Here is an 18,979-nt window from a genome sequence, read left to right as displayed (position 1 = left end):
GTCTTAGACTTAGATTGGTCACATCAAGTCTAAGTTTTAGATTGGTCACATCAAGTCCAAGTTTTAGATTGGTCACATCTGGTATCAGATCTAGTCTTGGACTTATATTGGTCAGATTTAGTCCCGCGGTTAGTGCCAAAACCCCAAATATTTATACTCCAAAAAACCAGGAGAGGGTTCCAATGCAAACGAGCACAACTAATGTCAAAGCCAACAACAGTTGTTGAAGTGTAATTTCCCCTCATTAGCATTCAGGTATTGGGTGGCAGAGCGATGGCTGTGGATCGATTACTACCAGTCCAAAATAGTTGGAATCCCCCACGTAAGCATTCCATTCAGTTGAAAACAAACATCACAAATGTCATTCTGGTCACCTTCTGTGATCAGACTGTTTCTAACTTCTGTTACTTGTTGGAGGCCAAATTGTACTCTTTTAGGGCTGGTTGAAAGGACAGTGTTGTATGTGGGAGACCACTCCTCTTTCCTACCATCTGTCCTCCCAAGACAAACCAAACAGTAGATGCGATCAATTGAACGCCCGGCAATGACCTGGATGAATGAGAACCTTCATCGGTATATATAAATGTTACTTGTGTTCGATTTTATTTTTTATACATTCTATTCTATATATTATTGGTGATATATTTTTTTTTATTTGATATTTTTGTATGTATATTTAATTGTTTCAATGCACTAAAGGCCATCCATCCATCCATCTTCTTCCGCTTATCCGAGGTCAGGTCGCGAAAGCAGCGGCCTAAGCAGGGTTACCCAGACTTCCCTCTCCCCAGCCACTTTGTCCAGCTCTTCTTGGGGGATCCCAAGGAGTTCACAGGCTAGCCGGGAGACATAGTTTACCCAACGTGTCCTGGGTCTTCCCTGTGGCCTCCTACCGGTCGGACGTGCCCTACAGGGTGGCGTCCTGACCAGATGCCCGGACCACCTCATTTGACTCCTCACGAGTCTTTGAGCTCTTCCCGAATGACAGAGCTTCTTACCCTATCTGTAAGGGAGAGCCGCGCCACCCAGACGGAGGAAACTCATTTCGGCCGCTTGTACCCGTGATCTTGTCCTTTCGGTCAAAAACCAAACCTTGTGACCATAGGTGAGGATGGGAACATAGATCGACCAGTAAATTCAGAACTTTGCCTTCCGACTCAGCTCCTTTTTCATTAAAACGAATCGATACAGCGTCCGCATTACTGAAGAGGTCGCACCGATCTGCCTGTCAATCTCACAATCCCTCACTCGTGAACAAAACTCCGAGGTACTTGAACTTTTCCACTTGGGGCAGGGTCTCCTCCCCAACCCAGAGATGGCACCCCACCCTTTTCCGGGTGAGAACAATGGACTCGGACTTGGAGGTGCTGATTCTCATCCCAGTCGCTTCACACTCGGCTGCAAACCGATCCAGTGAGAGCTGAAGATCCTGGCCAGATGAAGCCGTCAGGACCACATCATCTGCAAAAAGCAGAGACCTAATTCTGCAGCCACCAAACCAGATCCCCTCAACGCCTTGACTGCACCTAGAAATTCTGTGCATAAGAGTTATGGACAGAATCTGTGATAAACGGCAGCCTTGGCGGAGTCCAACCCTCACTGGAAACGGGTCCGACTTACTGCCGGCAATGCAGACCAAGCTCTGACACTGATCATACAGAGAGCGGACCGCCACAATCAGACAGTTTGATACCCCATACTCTCTGAGCACTCCCCACAGGACTTCCCGACGGACACGGTCGAATTCCTTCTCCAAGTCCACAAAGCACATGTAGACTGGTTGGGCAAACTCGTATGCACCTTCAAGGACTCTGCCAAGGATATAGTTGTCACAGGTAGTTGGTGACGAACCCCAAGATGCAGAGATGGAGGCAGGCATGGAGTGAGCAAACATGATTTAATTAAATACTAAGACAAAAACAAAACCAAAAGGGGACAAACACAAAGCGCGCACGAGGCGGATAATCAAACAAAAGGAGCTCGCCTGGGAGCTAGAAAATAACGAACAGGAGCTTAGTGTGGAAGCTAGCAGGGAGCGAACAGGCAAACAGAAGTCGTACTTGTATAATGAAAAATAAAACGGAAGCAGGGAACAAAAAACAGTCAGCTACAAACATCAACTGAATATAGCTTACCGCTACGCTGCAAAGACAAGGTACGACACGACAGGAGCGATAACACATCACAAGAGCCACTAGACGTGACATCGACAAGACAATATAATGATCCAGCCCTGACTGGAGGAACAAACCAGGTAAAATAGGAGCTGGCTGATTGACATCAGGTGTGACCAGATGCCAATCAGCCGCAGCTGAGTGAAAAGAGGACACAGGGAGACAAACAGGAAGCTGAACCAAAATAAGAGCACTAGACAGGAACTAAGGACAGGAAATACTAAACACACAGAGGAGAAACTAAAACACAAACAAACTGTCAGTGGCAACTCTGACAATAGTCCACATTGTGGACTTGGAGAAGGCATTATTTTAAGCCCTTAACGCCCTTTGTATAAATATATAATCGCCACATAATAATTTTATACGATCGATTTTATTATATTGTATCGAACAAACTGATTGGAAGAATAAGTCAAAGTGCGAATCAGAAATTAATGATCAGCTATTGTAGAATTAGGGTTCTAATGACCCAAAAAATGCTCTTAGCATCAACTACTATTGAATTAAGCCTGTGATCCACACCATTTCTTCAATATTTTTTTTTAACGATCGTCATATACCTGAGCTGTTATGGTTTTACGGAATATGATAACAGACTACTTCAAAAACCAGTGTGGTAGTCGACAGTTTGTCCGAATGTATTGTATCCCGTGACTATCTCCTTGCCCTATTCCCACCATCCAGATCGGCCCAAATGGATACTACTTTGCCATTGATCCAAACGGCTACGTCCTTTTGCACCCCAATCTCCAGCCAAAGGTACGGTATGCACTTTTTTCACCTGTTTTGTGTGACTTGACAACATACAAACTATGACACCACCTGCTGGTTTGGATGCATAAAGCGCCAAACCCCAAATATAAGACGACTCGTCTTATTCAGTCTTATATTTAGTATGGTGTTATTTTTTACACTTGTCCTGGATTCTAGAAAAGGATCCATAACAGGAATATCAGGCTCAATAATAAGTATGATGTCACATTTCACGAGGTGAGATCAAGTAGAAGGGTTCTCAGATAGAAGTAGTCCTATGTGCAGTACTAGATACCCAGGTTACCACATATTTCCTAGTGTAGTATTACCGTAATTTTTCGGACTATAAGGCACACTTAAAATCCTTTCATGGTTTTCGAAACTTGACAGTGCACCTTATAACCCGGTGCAACTAATGCACTGAATAATTTGGGTTGTACTTACCAACCTCGAAGCAGTTCTACCGCCGCCGAGTCATACCAAAGGCTATACAAATAGGACCCATTACCTCCCTGCTTTACACTCAGCTTCAAGGGTTGGGATTGGGGGTTAAATCACTGCAAATGATTCCCGGGCGCGGCCACTGTGGCTTCTCACTGCTCCCCTCACCTCCCAGGAGGTGATCAAGGGTGATGGGTCAAATGCAGAGAATAATTTCGCCACACCTCGTGTGTGTGACAGTCATTGGTACTTTAACTTTAACTTTTATTTTAGTACATGGTGTAATGATAAGTGTGACCGTGAATTGATTAACGTGGACCCCGACTTAAACAAGTTGAAAAATTAATTTGGGTGTTACCATTTAGTGGTCAATTGTACGGAATATGTACTGAACTGTGCAATCTACTATTAAAAATTTCAATCAATCAATCAAAAACTAGTAGATAGCAGTCACACATAAAAGATACGTGTAGACTGCAATATGATGGCAGTCACACATTAGAGATATGTGTAGAATGCAATTCGACTCAAGTAAACGACATCAAAATTGTAAAGGTTCCATTGAAAATATGGAACATTACACACAGCACTCAAAAATCTATCAAAATATTTTAGTACGACTTTGGTAAGCCATGAAGCCGCACCGCTTGATGGCTTGTACTGTGCTTCAACATATGAGTATTATTATGGTGTGTCTATAAGGTAAGACATATTGTCTGGCGTTTTGTTTCGCAATATTATTCAAAAGCATTTTTTTTTTACCTTCTGGTACATGCTGATCTGTATTTGGGATCTGCATGAGTCCTGAAAATTTACGCGCGTAGTCGATAAGCTTCTTCTTTTTCTCTATTTTCTTGTTATGGGACTGTGGAGGTTGCTCCCCAGTGGGTTTTTCGTACCACCAAGCACCGACATGAGAGCCCTGTTCAGGGTTAAAATAGTTTTATTGTGGAAATGTCTGCAGGATCCTTTCCAGCAATTGTACCGTGTTTCTCTGGCAGACTTGCTCTCGCTCTCACTCTATCTCTCCCCCCCTCTCCTCCCGGTTTCGCCTTATACAGGGCAACAGGTGATTAGATAACAAGGCCCAGATGGGCTATCTACGCACATGTCGCTGCAGGCCCGCCGGCCACGCCCCCCTCCACAGGGACATTTATCCTCCGCTGTTGCCATTTCTAATTTAAAGTAGTGTGACATTCTTACTTAAAAACAAACTCACCATGAAAGCACTAAATCATACCGGTATAGTGAATTTACATTATTCACCCAAGGAACTTTAGTTTAGTTTTTTTCCACGGGACACATTCCGGGCGTTGTTGTTGCACTCGTGAGCCACGGATGAGGAGATGCTGCTCCGTGATTGATTGAAGTAAAGTCTGAACGTCATTAAAGCTAGTTAGCGCCATATTTTGACACTTCTTCCACTTCCGTCCTTGCACGCTACACCGTGACAACAAAGATGACGGGAAGAAAACGCTGTCCAAGTGGAGGCACGTAAATAAGACCGCCCACAAAATGAAGCGACTGTCGGAAAGCGGCTTGAAGATGATCTTTGAAACATCATCTATGCGAAATTTTGACCAAATAACCACCTTTACATGTTATGTAGACCACAAGAAAGTCATTTTCATTTGGAAATAATCATATTATGACCCCTTTCATTCGCCTTATTATCCGGTGCCCCTTTTGTAAGGAAAATAGACCTGAATAGACCCGCTGATCGGCAGTGTGCCTTACAATCCGGTGCGCCCTATGGTCCGGAAAATACGGTATTACGAGTACACCTGCATTGACCCAACACAAGAGCCGTAGCAAAGAACATGTTTGACACGGCTCTTCCATTGGCGTTAAACATTCCTCTTCCTTTCATAATCATTTAAATTACTTCCTGTCTCTAATCGTTTCTTTTTTTCCCCCTCTCTTTCACATCCTGTCTCCGTTCAATATGTTTGAAGTCTTATTCTGTGTCATGTACCATCGCTCGTCCTTGATCATTAATTCCTTCTTTTGTCTTCCTCTCTCTTATTCATGCCGTGATACATCCTCTTTCTTTGCCGCCCCCTCCATTGCAATTTTTTTCTCGCCGCCAAAAGTAAGGAACTCATGCAACTTGATTATTGAGCATTTTTACGCACCTGCATTCAATCATGTTTTTTTTAAAAACATTTTTATTGATTTAATTTGGTATGTCAAAAGAGGGCAGTAGTGTCCCTTCATCTCGTCAGCATGGAAATATGAGCTATAAGACTGGAATGCCGATCACATTCCTTTTTATACCCTCATAAAGCCATGCATATATAAATGTATATTTCATTTTAAGCACTTCTCTGATTCCCTTTATACTTTTAATACCCTGCATTTCGATTGCCCCTGACTGAGATACCAAATCACATTGTTGTGCAAACCACAAAGGCTTGCTAAACTGTTAACTGACCCAGTGACATTATAAATATGCTAAAGTATGTATTTGGTCCTGACATATTCACACCATCCTTAAAGAGTGACTAATTGTAAATACCACCCTAATTTTTATTGATCGACTTCATCAACTTGGGACTTTTTCTTCACAGAGGTTTTATAGCTATGTGGATAATGTTTGTATTTATTCACACACACACACACACACGCACACACACACACACACACACACACACACGCACACACACACACACACACACACACACACACACACACACACACACACACACACACACACACACACACACACACTATTATTATTTGGAATGGGGACCAAGTTTTTGTTCGTACCTTGTGGGGACCACCCTTTCTACGGGTTGTAGAGGCATAACAAAACATTAGATAAAATGGCCACTGCCCAGTTAGCTCATACACATCTTTAAATCTCTGGATCGATGAAGTAATGTGCTGATCATACTTACTGGGGACCCTGGGGAACAAGAGTTAATATGGTACATGGGGACCAAACTTCAATAATTTTTCATAATTCACACACTTTTGTATGTTACTACTGAGGACCATTCAAAAATAGATAGTAAACATGTTTTATGGGCCAAAGCTTAAAAGTCACTGAGGCGTCTTCAGAATGGATCCGACTATCATTTAAAAAGGTTTTCCTATAGGGTCCAGTTTTTTTGGTCCCCAATACCGTCAGAGGTCCACTAAAGTTGACTGTGTAAACATAGCAATGTCCCCATTAAGAAAGCATTGCAAGAACACACACACACACACACACACACACGCACACACGTTATTATTTGGAATGGGGACCGAGTTTTTGTTCGTACCTTGTGGGGACCACCCTTTCTACGGGTTGTAGAGGCATATTAAAACATTAGGTAAAATGGCCACTTCCCAGTTAGCTCATACACATCTTTAAATCTCTGGATCGATGAAGTAATGTGCTGATCATTCTTACTGGGGACCCTGGGGAAAAAAAGAGTTAATATGGTACATGGGGACCAAACGTCAATAATTTTGCATAATTCACACACATTTGTATGTGACTAATGACGACCATTCAAAAATACATAGTAAACATGTTTTATGGGCCAAAGCTTAAAAGTCACTTCGGCTTATTCAGAATGGATCCGACTATCATTTAAAAAGGTTTTCCTATAGGGTCCAGTTTTTTTGGTCCCCATACCATCAGAGGTCCCCTGAAGGTGACTGTGTAAACAGAGCAATGTCCCCATTAAGTAAGCATTGCCAGAACACACACACACACACGCACGCACGCACGCACGCACGCACACACACACACACACACACACACACACACACACACACACACACACACACACACACACACACACACACACACACACACACACACACACTCACACTCTAATGTATTCTAATGCCGCCTCCCCCAGGACATGGCAATCATCACAGCAGCAATAATAAACAGGTCAATACATATTATTAATAAACAGGTCAATACATGTTATACACCGCAAACATCCTCATCATTTGGGTTTCAAAATAAGAAAACGTAATTGACGATTAAAAAAGCTGGCGGGTGTTTATTCCAGAAAGAAAGTCTCTTGCTTTCCAGAGTACATTGTCTGCAAAACCCAAAACCAGTGAAGTTGGCAAGTTATGTAAATGGTGAATAAAAACAGAATACAATGATTTGCAAATCCTTTTCAATTTATATTTTTTGAATGGACTGCAAATACAAGATATTTAATGTTCACACTGAGAAAATATTTTTTGGGGCAAATAATCATAACTTAAAATTTAATGGCAGCAAAACATTGCAAAAAAGTTGTCACAGGGGCATTTTTACCACTGTGTTACATGGCCTTTCCTTTTAACAACACTCAGTAAACACTTGGGAACTGAGGAGACACATTTTTGAAGATTTTCAGGTGGAAGTGTTTCCCATTCTTGTTTGATGTACAGCTTAAGTTGTTCAACAGTCTCTGTTGTGGTATTCTGGGCCATATCGCGCCACATATTTTCAATGGGAGACAGATCTGGACTACAGGTAGGCCAGTCTAGTACCCGCATTCTTTTACTATGAAGCCACACTGTTGTAACACGTGGCTTTGTATTGTCTTGCTGAAATAAGCAGGGGCGTCAATGAAAAAGACATTGCTTGGATGGCAACATTTGTTGCTCCAAAACCCGTATGAGCTTTTCAGTATTAATGGTAACTTCAAAGATGTGTAAGTTACCCATGCCTTGGGCACTAAAACACCCCCATACCATCAGAGATGCTGGCTTTTGAACTCTGCGCCAAGAAAAATCCGGATGGTTCTTTTTTTTCTTTGGTCCAGAGGACACGACTTCCACAGATTACAAAAAAAAACAACTATTGAAATGTGGACTCGTCAGACCACAGAACACTTTTACACTTTGCATCAGTCCATCTTAAATGAGCTCTGGCCCAGCTAAATGTTTCTGGGTGTTGTTGATAAATGACTTTAGTTTTGCATACTAGAGTTTTAACTTGCATTTACAGATGAAGCGACAAACTGTAGTTGGGGTTGTCTGAAGTGTTCTTGAGCCCATGTGGTGTAATCCTTTACACTTTGATGTTGCTTTTTGATGCAATACTGCCTAAGGGATTGAAGGTCCGTAATATCATCGCTTACGTGCAGTGATTTCTCCGGATTCGCTGAAACTTTTGATGATATTATGGACCTTAGATGGTGAAACCCCTAAATTCCTTACAACAGCTGGTTGAGAAATGTTGTTCTTAAACTGTTGGACGATTTGCTCAGGCTTTTGTTGACAAAGTGGTGACCCTCGCCCCATCTTTGTTTGTGAATGACTGAGCATTTCATGGAAGCTGCTTTTATACACAATCATGGCACCCACCTGTTCCCAATTCGCCAGTTCACCTGTGGGATGTTCCTAATAAGTGTTTGATGAGCATTCCTCAACTTTCTCAGTCTTTTTTGCTACTTGTGCCAGCTTTTTTGAAACATGTTGTAGGCAACAAATTCCAAAGGGGCTAAAATTTGCTAAAAAAATAACAAAGTTTACCAGTTTGGAACATTAAATATGTTGTTTTTGCGGTCTATTCAATTTGAAAAGGATTTGCAAATCATTGTTTTCTGTTTTTATTTACCATTTACACAATGTGCCAACTTAATTGCTTTTGGGATTTGTACATGGATTTTCCCTCATGATGACCTCATTTATGCGAGGCGTATCACAAGAGTTTCCCATGACATAAACATGTAAACAAACGTTGTGCCAATAGAGCAGACGTCCACCATCAAAGTACCAATAGAGTGGAAAAACAAGTTGACTTTATACGCTTAATTGTGTTTCATTCTATCCATTAAACCATAATGTATGTGAAAGAACCGTCTAAACATCACAAAATGCCACAAATTTAGTCGGCCATTTTGAATATTGCGCTCTGAACGTCTTTGGTAATTCCCATAGATTCTACGTCAATGGAGTAACACACCTGCACTCTTACCACATTATTAGATCAGTCATACTGGAAATACACAAAAATTAAACATAGATGTGCTGTCTATCATTCAAAATCCTTATAAGACATGAACACATACAATTTTCTATTTTGACATGTAATTAAATAAATACATAAAAAGTCAGCTAACAATGTAGTCAATGGGGGCTCTCTATTTTGCTAACAAATCATCCTAAATAAGTATCCAAAACCTGCCAACAATACTATAAATATATATTGCAACCTACATAATAACCAAATATTAACAATGTTATTATAATATGCATATTATCATTATTGTGTATTGTATGTAGATTTTTGAGTATAAAAATTAACTTATTCAATTTTGGAATAAGGCTGTAACAACTGTGTTTCATTCTATCCATTAAACCATAATGTTTGTGAAAGTACTGTCTAAACATCACAAAATGCCACAAATTCAGTCAGCCATTTTGAATATTCCTCTCTGAACGTTTTTGGTAATTCCCGGAGATTTTATGTCACTGGAGTAACATATCTGCACTCATACCATATTATTAGATCAGACATACTGGAAATACACAAATATCTGAGAAAGATGTGCTGTCTATCATTCAAAATCCTTATAAGAGATGAACACATACATTTTTCTTTTTTGTCATGCATTCTAGGTTGTAAATAAATAAATACATAAAAAGTCAGCTAACAATGTAGTAAATGCGGGCTCTCTATTTTGCTCACAAATATCTCTAAAATGTATCCGAAACATGCCAACAATATTGTCTATATATATTGCGACATAAAAAATAACCAAATATTAACAATATTGTTATTATATGCACATTATTATTATTGTGTATAGTATGTAGAATTTTGAGTACAAAAATGAACATATTCAATTTTGGAATAAGGCATAACAAAACAGGGGAACAAGTGAATATGCTCCGAATGCACAATAAATAGACCGTTAAACAATAAAATAATACTCTGAAACCCTGTGAACAGAGGCATCCAAAACTGTATGATTTGACGCTGTAACACGATTAGCTAACAATGAAGCAACATTTATAAATCAGGAAATAGGAGATTCATCATAACTCTCCTTTGACTTAAAATCTTTGTCTATTTTGCATTGACATAGTTTTAAAACAATGACTTGTACGAACTGGGGATTTATGAATATACCAGTGTACGTTTTCCGTATTAGTTTTTGAAATGATGACATTTATTGAGTGAAAACCCTTAAAAAAAAATCTCGTAAAGGTTTTTTTTTAACAACTGAATTCTCATCCTTTCCTGATAGAATCCGAAATTCCAGGAGCCTGTGACCCTGGACTTCCTGGATGCTGAGCTGGAGAACGATATCAAAGTGGAGGTAGATGTATATTGGACAAAAAAAATGTTTGTCATGTTTACGAGGTGTTGCGAAGGTAAGCGGTATGAGACATTTACTTCCACCGTAAATCAAAGCGCGGCCACTCTCGCCCGGCAGATCCGGAGAATGATGATCGACGGCGAGACGGGTGAACGCACCATTCAGACTCTGGTGAAAACTCAGGACGAGGTGAGGGAATGATATATAAACCGAGGATTGTTGGGTAAATTACTGATGTTACGTTTTGCAGAGATATATTGATCGAGGAATCAGAACTTACACCTGGGGACCGGTCAATGGAACAGATTACAGGTGAGTCACCCAAAGTACAAAACCCAAAACCAGTGTCCTTGGCACGTTTTGTAAATGGTAAATAAAACCAAAATACAATTATTTGCTAATTCTTTTCAACCTATATTCAATCGAATAGACTGCAAAGACAAGATAATTAACGTTCAAACTGGTAAACTTTGTTATTTTTAGCAAATATTACCTTATTTGGAGTTCGATGCCTGCAACATGTTTCTAAAAGCTGACACAAGTGGCAAACAAGACTGACAAAGTTGAGGAATGCTCATCAAACACTTATTTGGAACATCCCACAGGTGAACAGGCTATTTGGGAACAGGCGGGTTGCATGATTGGGATTTAAAAGCAGCTTTTATGAAATGCTCAGTTATTCACAAACAAGGACGGGGCGAGGATCACTACTTTGTCGACAAATGCCTGAGCAAATTGTCCAACAGTTTAAGAACAACATTTCTCAACTAGCTATTGAAAGGAATTTAGGGGTTCAAAAGTTTCAGCGAATCTGGAGAAATAACTGCACATAAGCGATGATATTACGGACCTTCAATCCCTCAGGCAGTATTGCATCAAAAAGCGACATCAGGGTGTAAAGGATTACACCACATGGCCTCAAGAACACTTCAGACATCCACAACTACAGTTTGTCGCTACATCTGTAAATGCAAGTTAAAACTCTACTATGCAAAGCTAAAGCCATTTATAAACAACACCCAAAAACGCTTCGCTTGGCCAGAGCTCATTTAAGATGGACTGATGCAAAGTGTAAAAGTGTTCTGTGGTCTGACGAGTCCACATTTTAATTATTATTTTTTTTAAATCTGTGGTTGTCGTGTCCTCTGGACCAAAGAAGAAAAAGAACCATCCGGATTGTTCTTGGCGCAAAGTTCAAAAGCCAGCATCTGTGATGGTGTATATATCTTTCAACGAGCTATTGCAAGGAATTTAGGAATTCCACCTTCTACGGTCAGTAATAACATCAAAAGGAATAGGGAATATGAAGAAATCACTGCACGTCCAATCCACGATACAATCCTTCAGGCGCTACTGTAGCAACAGACGACAACAGTGTGTAAAGGATATCACCTCATGGGCCCAGGAACCCTTCAGAAAACCACTATCAGTAACTACAGTTGGTCGCTTCATCTGTAAGTGCAAGTTAAAACTCTACTATGCAAAGCGAAAGCCATTTATCAACAACACCCAGAAACCAGTGCCACCTTAACCTGTACATCCAGCAAGAATGGGAAATAATTCCACCTGAAAAGCTTCAAAAATGGTCTTGTCAGTTCCTAAATGTTTATTGGGTGTTGTTAAAAGGAAAGGCCATGTAACACAGTGGTAAAAATGCCCCTGAGACAACTTTTTTGCAATGTGTTGCTGCCATTAAATTCTAAGTTAATGATTATTTGCAAAATTTACTCTTGTCTTTGCAGTCTATTCAATTGAATATAAGTTGGAAAGGATTTGGAAATCATTGCATTCTGTTTTTATTCACCATTTACACAACGCCATCAGTGTGTGGATCTGTGTTTGTGAATGGGTGAATGTGGAAATAGTGTCAAAGGCCTTTGAGTACCTTGACGGCAGAATAGCACTATACAAGTGAAACCCATTTATCCATCTGGTTGGGAGTCTGTTCTTGAGGACCCTTCTTCTGCCACAAGGTGTCACTAGAACGCCTGATATCAAGCTCACTTTCCCTCTGCAAAGTGTGTTATTTGTATTATTTACACACCAGGATCTCCACTCTGGCACTGTCATGCAAAGTCGTTTTGTGGTTATTTCACATTCAAAATGAATTTGATGCTCCAAGCAAACAAGCTGCCTGGTGGCGGTCGTGGTACAACAACAGTGCAACAATACACTAGCAATTTAGCTTCTAAAAATAATTATATTTTTACCTTTTAAATCAGTTGATTTATTATACAAGCAAGATGAATTAAAGAATTAGTACATTTTTGATACATTAATCTTTTTAATTAAGACATGATATTTACAACTAATATATAATAATAATTATATAATATAACCCAGCAGGCACAAGACAATGATACAACGTTGATAAGACGTACTTGTTCTTTAAAACTGACTTTGAAACAAGGTTGTGAAACAGTTGCATGTATAAAATGAGACAATGTTGATGTCCATGTTGGATGAGAAGATACCAAAATTCAATGGTCATATCAACGTCAGAACCTGACCTTGATTAAACATTGTCAAAAAGCATGTTTTTCAAAGTTGTATTTATGTTTTAAGACATCGGTTGAAAAAATTACCAAAATTCAATAGTCAAATCAACATCAGACCCTGACATTAAAATAACGTTGTCCAAACGCATTTTGTATTTGTGTTGTAGAATATAGGTTGGAAAATAACCAAAATTCAATGGTTAAATGAAGGCCGCAACCTGACATCGGATAAACGTTGTCAAAAAGCATGTTGTTTTAACGTTGGATTTGTGTTTTAAGATATTGGTTGGAAAATGACCAAAATTCAATGGTCAAATCAATATCACAACCTGACTTTTGATATATGTTGTCAAAAAGCATGTTGTTTCAATGTTGTATTTGTGTTTTAGATTATCCGTTCGAAAATGACTAAAAGTCAATGGTCAAATCAACGTCAGAACCCAACATTTAATAAAAGTCAAAAAGCATGTTGTTTCAACATATTTGTGTTGCAGAATATTGGTTGGAAAATGACCAAAATTCAATTGTCAAAACAATATCTGAACCCAACATTGATTAAACATTGCCAAGTTGTTTCAACATTGTATTTGTGTTGTGGAATATTGGTTGGGAAACAACCTAAAGTCAATGGTCAAATCTACGTCAGAACCCAACATTGACTAAACGTCAAAAAGCATGTTGTTTCAACATATTTGTGTTGCAGAATATTGGTTGGAAAATGACCAACTTTCAATTATCAAAATAACGTCGGAACCCAACATTTAATCACTGTTGTCAAAAAGCATGTTGTTTCAACGTTGTATTGGTGTTTTAGAATATTCGTTCGAAAATGACTAAAAGTCAATGGTCAAATCAACGTCAGAACCCAACATTTAATAAACGTCAAAAAGCATGTTGTTTCAACATATTTGTGTTGCAGAATATTGGTTGGAAAATGACCAACTTTCAATGATCAAAATAACGTCGGAACCCAACATTTTATCACTGTTGTCAAAAAGCATGTTGTTTCAACGTTATATTTGTTTCCTGAAATATTGGTTGGAAAATGACCAACATTCAATTGTCAATGGTCAAATCAACGTCAGAACCCAACATTAAATAAACGTCAAATAGCATGTTGTTTCAACATATTTGTGTTGCTGAATATTGGTTGGAAAATGACCAAAATTCAGTTGTCAAAACAATATCTGAACCCAACATTGATTAAACATTGCCAAGTTGTTTCAACGTTGTATTTGTGTTGTGGAATATTGGTTGGGAAACAACCAAAAGTCAATGGTCAAATCTACGTCTGAACCCAACATTGATTTAACGTTGTCAAAAAGCATGTTGTTTCAACGTTGTATTTGTGTTTTAAGATATTGGTTGGAAAATAACCAAAATTCAATGGTCAAATCAATATCACAACCTGACATTTGATATATGTTGTCAAAAAGCATGTTGTTTCAATGTTGTATTTGTGTTTTAGAATATCCGTTCGAAAATGACTAAAAGTCAATGGTCAAATCAACGTCAGAACCCAACATTTAATAAAAGTCAAAAAGCATGTTGTTTCAATATATTTGTGTTGCAGAATATTGGTTGGAAAATGACCAAAATTCAATTGTCAAAACAATATCTGAACCCAACATTGATTAAACCCTGCCAAGTTGTTTCAACGTTGTATTTGTGTTGTGGAATATTGGTTGGGAAACAACCAAAAGTCAATGGTCAAATCTACGTCAGAACTCAACATTGACTAAACGTCAAAAAGCATGTTGTTTCAACATATTTATGTTGCAGAATATTGGTTGGAAAATGACCAACTTTCAATGATCAAAATAACGTCGGAACCCAACATTTAATCACTGCTGTCAAAAAGCATGTTGTTTCAACGTTATATTTGTTTCCTGGAATATTGGTTGGAAAATGACCAAAATTCAATTGTCAATGGTCAAATCAACGTCAGAACCCAACATTAAATAAACGTCAAATAGCATGTTGTTTCAACATATTTGTGTTGCGGAATATTGGTTGGAAAAAGACCAACTTTCAATGATCAAATTAACATCGGAACCCAACATTTAATTACTGTTGTCAAAAAGCATGTTGTTTTAACGTTGTATTTGTGTTGTGGAATAATGGTTGGAAAATGACCAACATTCAATAGTCAAAACAATATCTGAACCCAACATTGTTTAAACGTATCCAAGTTGTTTGAACGTTGTATTTGTGTTGTGGAATATTGGTTGGGAAACAACCAAATTTTAATGATCATATCAACGTCTGAACCCAACATTGATTTAAAGTTGTCAAAAAGCATGTCGTTTCAATGTTGTATTTGTGTTGCAGACTATTGGTCGGGAAACGACCAAATTTTAATGATCAAATTAACGTCGGAACCCAATATTCAATTAACCTTGTTAACAAGTATGTAGTTTTAACGCTGTATTTGTGTTGTAGAATAATGGTTGGGAAATGACCAACATTCAATGGTCGAATCAACATCAGAACTCAACATTTAATAAACGTCGTCATAAAGCATGTAGTTTCTACGTTATATTGGTGTTGTAGAATATTGGTTGAGAAATGACGAAAGTTCTACGTTGAAATCGAAGTCTGAACCCGACATTGATTAAACCTTGTCAAAAGCATGTTTTATTTGTGTTGTAGAATATGGGTTTGAAAATGACCAAAATTCAATGGTCAAATAGATGTCAGAACCCAACTTTGATTAAATGTTGTCAAAAAGCACGTTGTTTCAACGTTGTATTTGTGTCGTAGAATATTGTTTGAGAATTGACCAAAATTCGTTGGTCAAATCAACGTCACAGCCTGACATTTAAAATACGTCGTCAAAAAGCATGTTTTTTCAATGTTGTATTTGTGTTGAAGAATATTGGTTGGAAAAATTACCAAATTTCAAACGTCAAATCACTGTCAAAACCCAACATTGATTTAACCTTGTCAAAAAGCATGTTGTTCCAACGGTGTATTAGTGTTCTAGAATACAGGTTTGAAAATGACCAAAAGTCAATTGTAAAATCAATGTCAGAACCCAGCATTGATTAAACGTTCTCAAAAAGCATGTTGTTTCAACGTTGTATTTGTGTTGTAGAATATTGTTTGGGAAATGACCAAAAGTCAATTGTAAAATCAATGTCAGAACCCAACATTGATTAAACGTCATCAAAAAGCATGTTGTTTCAATGTTGTATTTGTGTTTTAGAATATCCGTTCGAAAATGACTAAAAGTCAATGGTCAAATCAACGTCAGAACCCAACATTTAATAAAAGTCAAAAAGCATGTTGTTTCAATATATTTGTGTTGCAGAATATTGGTTGGAAAATGACCAAAATTCAATTGTCAAAACAATATCTGAACCCAACATTGATTAAACCCTGCCAAGTTGTTTCAACGTTGTATTTGTGTTGTGGAATATTGGTTGGGAAACAACCAAAAGTCAATGGTCAAATCTACGTCAGAACTCAACATTGACTAAACGTCAAAAAGCATGTTGTTTCAACATATTTATGTTGCAGAATATTGGTTGGAAAATGACCAACTTTCAATGATCAAAATAACGTCGGAACCCAACATTTAATCACTGCTGTCAAAAAGCATGTTGTTTCAACGTTATATTTGTTTCCTGGAATATTGGTTGGAAAATGACCAAAATTCAATTGTCAATGGTCAAATCAACGTCAGAACCCAACATTAAATAAACGTCAAATAGCATGTTGTTTCAACATATTTGTGTTGCGGAATATTGGTTGGAAAAAGACCAACTTTCAATGATCAAATTAACATCGGAACCCAACATTTAATTACTGTTGTCAAAAAGCATGTTGTTTTAACGTTGTATTTGTGTTGTGGAATAATGGTTGGAAAATGACCAACATTCAATAGTCAAAACAATATCTGAACCCAACATTGTTTAAACGTATCCAAGTTGTTTGAACGTTGTATTTGTGTTGTGGAATATTGGTTGGGAAACAACCAAATTTTAATGATCATATCAACGTCTGAACCCAACATTGATTTAAAGTTGTCAAAAAGCATGTCGTTTCAATGTTGTATTTGTGTTGCAGACTATTGGTCGGGAAACGACCAAATTTTAATGATCAAATTAACGTCGGAACCCAATATTCAATTAACCTTGTTAACAAGTATGTAGTTTTAACGCTGTATTTGTGTTGTAGAATAATGGTTGGGAAATGACCAACATTCAATGGTCGAATCAACATCAGAACTCAACATTTAATAAACGTCGTCATAAAGCATGTAGTTTCTACGTTATATTGGTGTTGTAGAATATTGGTTGAGAAATGACGAAAGTTCTACGTTGAAATCGAAGTCTGAACCCGACATTGATTAAACCTTGTCAAAAGCATGTTTTATTTGTGTTGTAGAATATGGGTTTGAAAATGACCAAAATTCAATGGTCAAATAGATGTCAGAACCCAACTTTGATTAAATGTTGTCAAAAAGCACGTTGTTTCAACGTTGTATTTGTGTCGTAGAATATTGTTTGAGAATTGACCAAAATTCGTTGGTCAAATCAACGTCACAGCCTGACATTTAAAATACGTCGTCAAAAAGCATGTTTTTTCAATGTTGTATTTGTGTTGAAGAATATTGGTTGGAAAAATTACCAAATTTCAAACGTCAAATCACTGTCAAAACCCAACATTGATTTAACCTTGTCAAAAAGCATGTTGTTCCAACGGTGTATTAGTGTTCTAGAATACAGGTTTGAAAATGACCAAAAGTCAATTGTATAATCAATGTCAGAACCCAGCATTGATTAAACGTTCTCAAAAAGCATGTTGTTTCAACGTTGTATTTGTGTTGTAGAATATTGTTTGGGAAATGACCAAAAGTCAATTGTAAAATCAATGTCAGAACCCAACATTGATTAAACGTCATCAAAAAGCATGTTGTTTCAACGTTGTGTTTGTGTTGTAGAAAATTGGTTGAGAGATGACCAAAATTCTACGGTAAAATCAACATCTGAACCCAACATTGATTAAACCTTGTCAAAAAGCATGTTGTATTTGTGTTGCAGAATATTGGTTCGAAAATTACCAAATTTAAATGGTCAAATCAACGTCACAACCTGACATTGATTAAACGTTGTCAAAAAGCATGTTGTTTCAATGTTGTATTTGTGTTGTAGAATATTGTTTGGGAAATGACCAAAAGTCAATTGTAAAATCAATGTCAGAACCCAACATTGATTAAACGTCATCAAAAAGCATGTTGTTTCAACGTTGTGTTTGTGTTGTAGAAAATTGGTTGAGAGATGACCAAAATTCTACGGTAAAATCAACATCTGAACCCAACATTGATTAAACCTTGTCAAAAAGCATGTTGTATTTGTGTTGTAGAATATTGGTTCGAAAATTACCAAATTTAAATGGTCAAATCAACGTCACAACCTGACATTGATTAAACGTTGTCAAAAAGCATGTTGTTTCAATGTTGTATTTGTGTTGTAGAATGTTGGTAGGGAAATGACCAAAATTCAGCGTTCAAATCAACGACAGAACCCAACATTGATTTAACCTTGTCAAAAAGCATGTTGTATTTGTGTTGTAGAATATTGGTTCAAAAATGACCAAATTTAAATGGTCAAATCAACGTCACAACCTGACATTGATTAAACGTTGTCAAAAAGCATGTTGTTTCAATGTTGTATTTGTGTTGTAGAATGTTGGTAGGGAAATGACCAAAATTCAGCATTCAAATCAACGACAGAACCCAACATTGATTTAACCTTGTCAAAAAGCATGTTGTATTTGTGTTGTAGAATATTGTTTCAAAAATGACCAAATTCCAATGGTCAAATAGACGTCAGAA

At 37.8% G+C, this 18,979-nt stretch overlaps 1 protein-coding gene across 2 annotated transcripts in view; it reads left to right on the top strand.

The window, feature by feature from the left end:
* Positions 1-18,979, top strand: part of LOC133562944 (voltage-dependent calcium channel subunit alpha-2/delta-1) — a 311,591-nt gene that overhangs the window by 208,804 nt on the left and 83,808 nt on the right. Inside the window, exons 18-22 of one of the 2 annotated variants that reach the window (XM_061916788.1) lie at positions 2,862-2,936; positions 3,108-3,167; positions 10,583-10,639; positions 10,757-10,828; positions 10,890-10,951. In XM_061916788.1, the coding sequence (XP_061772772.1) occupies positions 2,862-2,936; positions 3,108-3,167; positions 10,583-10,639; positions 10,757-10,828; positions 10,890-10,951 (326 nt within the window). Of the gene's footprint in view, positions 1-2,861; positions 2,937-3,107; positions 3,168-10,567; positions 10,640-10,756; positions 10,829-10,889; positions 10,952-18,979 lie in introns of both variants that reach the window. The other variant, XM_061916789.1, reaches the window with a different exon arrangement.

This window comes from Nerophis ophidion, linkage group LG12, assembly GCF_033978795.1.
Source record: "Nerophis ophidion isolate RoL-2023_Sa linkage group LG12, RoL_Noph_v1.0, whole genome shotgun sequence".
Taxonomy (NCBI): Eukaryota; Metazoa; Chordata; class Actinopteri; order Syngnathiformes; family Syngnathidae; genus Nerophis; species Nerophis ophidion.
Note: the sequence above shows the minus strand (reverse complement) of the source record. Positions and strands in the feature narration are given on the sequence as shown.